Raw genomic sequence first — 9,511 nt, forward strand, 5'->3', positions numbered from 1 at the left:
ACCACTAGAGACATTAAGTGCCTTGACCTCTTTCTCAGTCATAACCACTTACCTCAGCCTTTCTGAGCCATCTGACCTCTCCTGTCTCCCCTAAAAGCCATTCCCAGTAAGAGCTGCCCATGTCAGGCACTCAACACAACCAGCCCAAACTTCTCACACATTTAACAGGGAAAGGAAGAACTTCCAGAGTGGCAGCTCAGGGAATTCTTGCACCAAACCTTCATGAGGCTTTGCAGCCACCACAAGTGAGAACTGCAACCTGAAGTTCCCTGGGTTTTAAGTGGATCAAAATCCAGGTAGTTTGGACACAGAGCTTTGCCCTCTGTAAACCTCAGAGCTAGCACGAGGGAGGGACAACAAAGGGGCTGGGGAGAGTTAAAAATGGAGAGGAGCATGTGGCTAAGAGGACAAAAAAAAGCAGAGGACACTGACTCCAGCTCTTCTAACTCAGCTCTTGTCATCTGTCCTCTAAGGCTGCTTTGATGATTATCCCTCCCTGTGCATTAAAAAGAAGGTGGGAATTCTCCAGAGCTCAATGTGTTCATCTTCCACATTCAGTTTTCTGCTTGGCTTTTGCTGAGCTCAAATCAGGACAACTCCAGGCCTTGTGCCCTAGCAATAAAAATCACAGAACAACTGATTTTTTGGGGGGATATTTTCCCTTCTTTTTAACTTGTTCCAGTTGTACATACTGTCCTGGCCACATTCCTAGAGTAAGCACTGACAACTGCTTCGTAGCTGAGGTCCTCAGACAGGGATGAGCCAAGATCCACACACAGACACACACACAGAGGCTCACACAGAGGACACAGCACAAGGCACTAAAAATAACTCAGCTAATTGAACCATCAGAGAGGGCTGAGGATGCAGCAGTCATTCCAAAGCCATTTCCTGGAGATGGACTCACTCTGCTGTGCACCAAGGAAGGAGGGTGCTCTCCTAAGGCTGGGGAGAGGGAGAGTTTAAGCCCATTTCCCTGCAGCTGGAGGTAGGGAAATGCTGCCTTGGACAGTGGGTGAAGAACAGGGTGGGGAGCATGGAAGGGTGACCCCACATCAGCTGGGATCTGACAACTCTGGGAAGGTCCTTCTGCAGGAGCAATCCCAGGAGTGCCACTGCTGGCAGAGAGCAGGGGGCCAGGGGAAGCTGCACAGCTGGTGGAGCTGAGCCTGCAGACAGAATTCTGCATCCAGAGCTTTCTGGCTGGGACTACTTCCTCAGGGCTGGGCTGCACGTACTCAGGGCAGCTGTGATGTGATCCCTGGAATGCAGGGGGAGCTTCTCAGGCCTTCAGATGCTCCTTGGCAGAAAGGCTTTATGTTCAATTTGAGCAGCATCAGCAAATGAGGGTTGGACTTTCTCTGCTTTGACACGAACACACCTTTCCCCTGATGCTCACACTGATTTAGCCACTCTCTTACAACCAACACAGCTCTTTGTTCCCAAATACTAACACTCCAAGGAAACCTGCACATGCAGTACCTTTTCCTTGTCGTTTTTCTTCCACCTGCTTCATGAAATAATTAAATGGACTTGATGCAGCTTCTCCTGCAGCTGCACATGGTTCACTTGGCTCCCAAAAGCAAACCTGGAGCCTAATGTGCTCTGACAGGGGCATCGTGTACAAAGTGGGTCAGTCCAGGGCTCACACCCTGAAGCTCCTTCACTTTAAAGCACTTGTGCTTTAAGGTCTGGCTGAGTTACAGACCTAAAATTGCAGGTTTGGCATGGAGCCACCAAGCATGAGGCACCTGCCCCTGCTGTGAGGTTGAGAGATGCCCTGGGTGGATGTTTGGGGTGGACAAAGGGCAGATTTTGACTCCTTGGGTTCTGTTGGTGGGACACAAATGGCTCAGGAGAGTATCCACCCCCTGACATTTCCTTTCTTTGGTCTCAGTGCAGCAGTAATACATCCTGTGTGTTAAAACCCTTTAAGCTCAGAGCTGCACACAACTGAACCTGTTCCCAGCATCACCTGAACAGTGTGATCCTCTTGGATTGACCCACTCACAGCCTCCCTAGTGTCCTAATGCCACAGATTTGAATTCCAGGCTTCAGATTGCATTCCAAATCTGCAGCAACAAGGTTAGACATGCAGACCCTTAACAGTCAGACCCTGTGTGTCCTCACCACAAAATCCTCTGCTATCCAAATGGAAGGTGTGTGGAGTGCAGGATCTTCATGAGCTCTCCCCTTCCTTTGATGAAGGGGTTTCTAACCTCACCCTTCCAGAAGCTCACCTTGTGCAGGGTCAGGTAAGCCAAACACAAGAGGGAAGAGGGTACTGATGGCACCCAAAGAGAGAAGCAGCAGCAGCATCTTACCATGTGGTAGTTAATCATTTCCTGCAGGCTGTCGCCGAATTTGTCGAGGCACTCCTGCAAAGGAAGGTGAAGAGAACTGGCAGTGAATAGAAGCAGCTGCCCTGAATTCCCAGGGGTTCAGGGGCTGAGGGAGTCTCTCCTGAAGCCTCTGAAGAGTCCCTGCTGTTTGGCAAGAAGGCACATGAGACCTGCCTGGCACCACAGCCATAGGCTGCATGTCCTTTCCCCTTTAGTGCTGGATTCAACGTGTCACTTGTGGCTTGCTAGGCTGGTTCCCCATGTTCCCTAAATCACTGATGCTTACTGACCTAGATTCCAGCAACCTTCCCAGCACTGTGCCTTCTTAAAAGTCTGGATCTGCCTGCAAACAATGAAGCTCCCCCTGACCTTTCAAGCACTGCGTTATCAGGCAGCATCTACATCCCTCCACAAATAAAATCTCATGCTAAATGGCTGCTTAAACACCAGAAGGGTCTTGGCTGTTTGATCCATTTACAGCATCAGGAGGCTGAACACTCCCCAGCCCTCCCTGTGCCCCATGCTCCATCCCATGGGATGACTTACCGAAATCATCTCATCCTTCTTGCACTGCTGGGACAAGTCTCGGACTCCAGTGACAAAGTGCTTGTTGGTGGTGATATAGGCTTTGCCTGCTTCAATCATCCCACTGCATAGCTTCACCAGCTGCACAGGGACACAGGGGTGAGGCACAGGCTCAGCACAGCAAATGGGATTACACCCAGGCTGGGATTATTCCACACCAACCCCACAGCCCCAGAGCTTTGGAGCAATGCCCTTCAACGTTCCTGGTGTGGCTGCACATGGCAGGAACAGGGATGCAAATAGCATCTCAGGGGATGTCATGCTGTCCACAGCTCACTTGTCACTTAATAGCAGCTCCAGGCTCTCCCCTGAGGACAGATGAATCAGGGCAGCCCATTTTTTTCCAGTGGGTTTCTTCTCTTCATTCTATCCTCAGGCACCAGGACTGCAGTGAAAGGAACCTGATCACACAAATTGATTGGGGAGACAAAACCCCTTGGGGAGAGGGAAAACCTTTTGGGGAGAGGAAAACTCCTTGAAGAGACCTAAAACTCCTTGGGGAGAGGTAAAACCCCTTAGTGCTTGGTGAAAATTATAAACTGTCTAAAATCTCCTTGCTAGGACCTTCCTGCTCTTTGGGATCACTGAATCTTTAAGCCCAGCTGGTTGTTCTGTGTACTGGTGGATACTGGTGGAGACTTGTCTTGCCCTCACCCTAGAATGATGGGGAGCCAATATTCAGCAGCCTGATGGATTTATGTCATGTTTTCCTTAAACCAACCATCCAGGACTGATTAAGCCATGCCTGCTGTGAGCAGCCAGTGAAAATCTGTGTTCCCTCACATGCAGGTTAGACCATCAAGACTGTAGACAGCTCTGAATCAATTCATAGTTTCATAGTTGGCTTCATCCAACCTGGCTTTGAACACTGCCAGGGTTGGAGCATCCACGATTCTGCAGCCCCAGGAAACTTTGTTGGTGCCCTGGGAGGGATTAGAGCAAATATCTCTGCACACCTAGGACTAGGAACAGATTTTCTGATGGACCTGGACAGAGCTTTGGTATAGTGATGTCACCAGTGAAGTCACCTGGAACTTGCAGCCAAACAGGGTGGCTTTCCACTTTGGACTTTGCTGCAGCACAGGAACATCTCCAGACAGCCTTGATTAACTTTTGATAATTGAACAGCTGCAGGGAACATTCCCAGACTTCCCAAGCCACAGCAAACTGCCTTAGCACGCCTGGAACTGGCTGTGGGGAGCAGAGCATTAGCTTAGCCAGAATTCCTGGCCATTAGCCTATCTCCTTTCAGCCAAAGCTCCTTGTAAAAGGGTGTGTAAAACAACTTCAGATAAATCCATACACCAAAGGCCCAAGAGATCTGCAGCAGTAAGGTCTGAGCACTGAGCTAAACCTTTTCCTTTCCTGTTTGCTTGGTTTTGTTTGTTTGAACTCATCACTGTTCCAGGTTTTTAATGAAGTGCCAAACTAGCTGCTGATAATGAGTAACACTTGGAAAGTGAGTTTTCCCTTCTCAACAATCCACCAGCTTTTTAGGGATATTCATTTTGCTAATTAAAAAAATCCCTTTAGGAATCTTTTCCTGTCAACCAGCCTCACCTACAGGCTGGGAATGAGGAGCTCTCAGGTTCAGTTTGATGCCAGAGCCCTGTGTGGTGTTTTGGGCCTTGCTGCTTGTTCTATTTATGCAGCCCCAAGGTTTTGGGGTCTAAGCATTGCAGAACAAGCTTGTTTGCCTCAGTCTGTAAAAATACAGCTGAGTGTCTCTGAATGTATAAACATGCATGAAGCCACACATGGTGTATCTGTGTTTCTAGCACATACACAGTCCTCACTCACACTCACACCCTCTGCTGTCCCTGCAGTTTGACACTGGCTGCCAGCAGGCTTGAATAGCCCATCCAAACCCAGAGAAGCAAAGCAAACAGATGCAGTTGCTGTCACATCTGGAGCCCAGACATATACTAGGGGTTTGGACAGATCCTCTGGAAAGGAAATTCAGTTTATTCTGCAACGTGGCAATTTCTAACCTACCTCTGTGCAAACACTCCTGGCCAAGGCTGTGGCACTAGCAGCTGAGGGCCAGGCAGCACACACACACACTCCCAGGGGAGCAGAGGAGATGGAGCACAGGCTAGAATGAAGGAAATCTCTGGGAAACAGCAATTCAGCCCAAATCTCTGGCTGAATCCTTCACACTCCTTTCCCTCTGTTGAAACAGGGTTTAAAGACTAATAGGTGTTCAGAGGTGTTCAAAGAGTAATAATTTATAAAGTAAGTGCTCAGGGGCACAGTAAAAGGCAGAGAAATTGTCCTTGCCAGGTTGCTGCCCTGTAATATCTGTACTCAGATATTTGGGTACCACAACCAACAGTTACAGCAAGCCCTGGACAGGCTGCTCTGGGCACCCACAGAAGAGGAGTTGGGCCATCCAGGGCTGGTTTATCAGGAAGGAAGTGATTCAGCCTGGTCCAAAGTTACCCTCAGAGACACTAATTTGAACTTCAGTGGTTATTCAGATACAAATTGCAGCCTGACCTGCCCTGGACCCAGACCTGGGACTGAGCCTTATCCTCCTCACCCCAGGATTGTGGTGGCACACCAAGTCCTCTAACTACAGGGCACTGACAGCAGTAGTGGCAGAATCAGAGCAGTTTTCACCCCATGCTATGTCTTTAGAGCCTCAGCTTAGAGGGAAACAGACAACCTAAATCCCTCTGCAGCTTTCCCCAGTGATACTAGTTAGCTCATGCAGACAACCATTTCAAGCAGCTTGATTAGTAAATAGGTTTTGTAGGACACAGCTTTGCCTAAGGCTTGTGACTTCAACAAAACCCATTTTCTCCATCAGACACAGGAGTTTTATCCCTTACTAGCTTTGGGGAATCTCACAGATAAAAAGCCAACAGCTCTTCTGGCTCCTCTTCTTCATTTCTCTCTGTTCTCTTTTAGAAACAGCTTGGCTGATGTCTCAGACATCAGGAGGAGTGGGGGTGGAGAAGTCACCTTCCATCACAAAGCCTCTGACTTTGATCCAAGCTACCAACTGCATATAAAGAATCACCAGCCATGCAAACTGGTCCCTGAGAGGGGATTTGCAGGGTCAGGTTCCAGCTGTGGCACAGAGCCTGGCTGGGTAGCAGGCAGCAGTCTGAATGTGGCCCTTGGGTACCTGCAGTGTCTCCTTACACCCCTGAGCTGTCAGTGCTGCTGGTGCTGTGAGGACATGTAACACCTCCTACTCCACACAGCTCAATACCACCAGCAAGAAGGTGGAGGGGAGAAGCAAACAGCACTGGAATAACTTGCAGTGTCAGTCCCCTGAGATCCAGGAGCAGAGCAAGAAGATCATCATTCAGCATCCTGTCTGGACCTCTGGTCCTAACTCCTCTAGCAGTCCCAGAGGAGCCCTGCAGATTCCTGGTCCTGGTGACAAGCTCAGTGTGCTAAATATCTCTCCCTGACAGCTGGAGAAGTGCTCATGTTTTGGGGGAGGCTGGAGGGGCCACATTCCTGACCAGGGACTCATCAGTCCTTCTTCAGACTGCACTGAGTTGTCCCATCTCACCTTGTCAAGCTTTGCCTCGATCTCCACCACATCTGTTTCCACCTCATCGATGGTTGCCCTGCAATGAAACAGCAGAAAGAAATAATGAGTGGATTGTTTGTGATGCTGGGGAAAAGCTCCAGAAGTCACAGCTGACTGAGGGGCAGAGGCACTAGGTGTGTGTGCTGGTGGTGGACACCAGGAAGGATTCACTTCCCACTTTGGAGTTTCCTGTTGCTATGTAAAGTCAGAGCTGAATTACGCAGGAGAAGGATCACATCTCCTCAGGAATTAATTCCATAGGGCTAGGGAAAAACATGGAGATTATTCCATCCCCTGTGAGCACCATGGAGGAACTCAGGTGTGCTGTGACAGCCACACACAGCAAACTCACTTTGTGGCCCTGCTCTGGCTCTGCAGGCAGTGCTATTAATTGCTAGCAAAGCTAATTAACACAGAAACAACCATTGTACAACCTCAGCATACCCATCATGCACCAAGTGCTCACTCCTGTCCCACCAAACCTCATTTCCAGGCTATTTATCCCCATTTCCTGACATGCAGCCACATGGCAAATGATGTTCTTTGAACCTCAGGAACCATCACTCAGACAGAACCACATCTTGGCCCTTTAGGCTGTGAACACCACAAGACTCTTGCACCCACATGGGGCTTTGCTTGGACACACATAAATCTGCTCCCTGATTATCAGCTCTGATTTCTTTCCACATCACTGTGCAGATGTGACAGTAAGAGGCTGTTAGAATCCAGCTGCAGAGGTCACCAGGCCTCCTTCCAAAAGTGAAACATTAACATGACATCAGCCATTTCCAAAAGGCATTCCCAGACTGAGGCATGTGGTATGGAATGACTTTTTGGAGGTCAAAGTCCAGCAGTGAGCACTGCAAACCTGCAAGTGTTCCCTTGCTCCTTGCTAGATGATGTCTCTGCTTGGACACTGGTTTCTTTAACCACACACCTGGAGATGTGGTTAGCCTCACACCACCTCCAGGCACCAAGGATATACAATCCCAGTTCCACTGCAAGGAAGTTTGTGGGCTTCTTATTGAAAAGGTTGGCTCCTGAAATATCACACTCAGGCTTTAAATCCAGCACTGAACACATGCCAAGCAGGAGAGACATGACTTAGAGGCACAGGAATTGATCCTCAGCAAGGACAGGACAACCCCAGGCCAAAGGGAACAGCAAAACTCCTGAAGGAATCAGGGTATGAACTAACTCTGTGTTTCTGAGGCTCTTGGTGTGCTTAATGACAGCCCAGGAGCATCTCCAGCAGACTGAGAGTTGTATTTTTGCCTCCAGCACTTCTTCCTTCTGGAAGAGCCACCAGAATCCAAGCAGAAATCTAACCTCCCTCCCCCTCCCATCAAGCTGGGCTGGAATTGCAATGCTGGTGGCTCCCTATGGAAGCAGATCCTGCCTCATGCCCAGGGCTCTGGCCACGATCGATCTCCACCAGCTCTTGGAAAACACAGCCAAAAAACAGCTCCTTTCTCTCCACTGAGGCAGTGCTGGAGCTCTCCTGCCTCCCATCTGGCTGCCCCACACACATGGCAGTGTGGCTGTGCCAGGGGGCAAAGCTTTGGAAAGCAAAGGAATAATTAAAGAGCTTCTTTGAGGCAATTTTTTTTTTTCTCTCTCTCTCTCTCTCTTGCAGCTATTTTTGGTCTCTGGGTTTGGAAGTCGTGTGCCTTCATGCATTGCACTCTTACTGCCAGATTCAATCTTTCCACTTGGTTTCTTTCTGCTCCTGATAGCTGGACATAAAAACCAGCTAAAAAAAAAGAAAAAAAAAAAAGAGAGAAAAAAGAGAAAGATGATGGGATTTCTGGGATGCTTTTCTTTTCAGGAAAGCAAGAGCAGCCACTGTTTAAGCTGCAAGGCAAGTCTGGCAGCAAATTTCCTGCCAGGAGGTGGAGAGAGCAGCTATAATTTACTCCCCATTTTTATCACAACCTATGAAAAGGATTGGTATATTTGGACTTTGTGGAGGAGGAAAACATTTTGGGTCTGGTATCTGCTAAGGGATGAATATAACTGACTGTGGCTAGGAGAGCATGAAGTTTGAACTTTCTGTTTGGTGTCTGGACTTGATGGAAAAGGTTCCAAGTGTTTGATTTCAAGGACAGTGATCTCAGGGACTGATCTAGCTCCAGGACTGATGGAGTTCCAGCTTCCTCACAGGAAGCAAAGGTGAATAATTATCCATCCTTTCCAGATACATGGTGCTTTTCTATCCAAATGAAGTCCTTGGGGAGATGGATTATGAGGCTGAGATGGGGTTGGAGGCAGCATTTGTTTAGGATAAACTGTAAATGGAAGACAAAAGGACCTCAGTCCTCAATCCTAACTCTTCCCATGCTGTGGCTTTTCCCATACACCTGGTTTTGTTGGCCAGAGATTCTTCTCTCTGCAGCCTGGCCCTGCATCTTAGGCCTGATTAACACCTAATGTCCCATCCTTACAGAGTCCACCATGCCTAAGTCCATCCCTGGGATTCTGGGGGGCACAAATGTCCTTATCCTGCTCACTGATGCAGCTCCAGAGCCTGATCCTGCTTCCCTAGAGGAACAATAGGCTTCAGTGCAACTGCTCAGTGCAGAACACATCAGTGAGCTAAAGCCTCTGCCAATTCCACTCCCAAACTGAAATCCTCCCACTGCTCCACCAGCGTATCACAGAGAAAAGGCAAAGCCCTTCCAGTTACACAAGCAAGCTGAGGACCTGGAATAACTCCACAGGGATGAGTAATGCCACCTCAGCACTGCTCCAGCCCAAAGGAACCCAGAAGGGAGATGAAGTGGCACATATGATCCCTCCCCATCCCACGTGCCATGGCCACAGCACTTGTGCCTTGTGACATGCACAGGGAAGCCCAGGCAGAGGCAGCAGCTGCAGTGTGCACACAGAGATGCTCAGCACAGGCTCTCCCAGCTGCAGGGATCTGCCTGGGAAACCCAGGGATTCTGACAAGAGGGAATTGAGTCCCTTCACCCACAAAAAAAAAAGCAATGTCCCAATGGCTGGGCAGCCCAGAGCAGTTGTAGTCATGTCC

At 49.0% G+C, this 9,511-nt stretch overlaps 1 protein-coding gene across 1 annotated transcript in view; it reads right to left on the reverse strand.

Moving 5' to 3' along the window:
* Positions 1-6,511, reverse strand: part of ACAP3 (ArfGAP with coiled-coil, ankyrin repeat and PH domains 3) — a 35,795-nt gene extending 29,284 nt beyond the window's left edge. Inside the window, exons 1-3 of the mRNA XM_009074834.1 lie at positions 6,457-6,511; positions 2,889-3,008; positions 2,325-2,378 (exon numbers count right to left, since the gene is read on the reverse strand). Of these exons, the coding sequence (XP_009073082.1) occupies positions 2,325-2,378; positions 2,889-2,987 (153 nt within the window). The 5' untranslated portion in view covers positions 2,988-3,008; positions 6,457-6,511. The remainder of the gene's footprint in view (positions 1-2,324; positions 2,379-2,888; positions 3,009-6,456) is intronic.
* Positions 6,512-9,511: the final 3,000 nt, after the last annotated feature.

This window comes from Acanthisitta chloris, unplaced genomic scaffold (assembly GCF_000695815.1).
Source record: "Acanthisitta chloris isolate BGI_N310 unplaced genomic scaffold, ASM69581v1 scaffold6300, whole genome shotgun sequence".
NCBI classification, from domain to species: Eukaryota; Metazoa; Chordata; class Aves; order Passeriformes; family Acanthisittidae; genus Acanthisitta; species Acanthisitta chloris.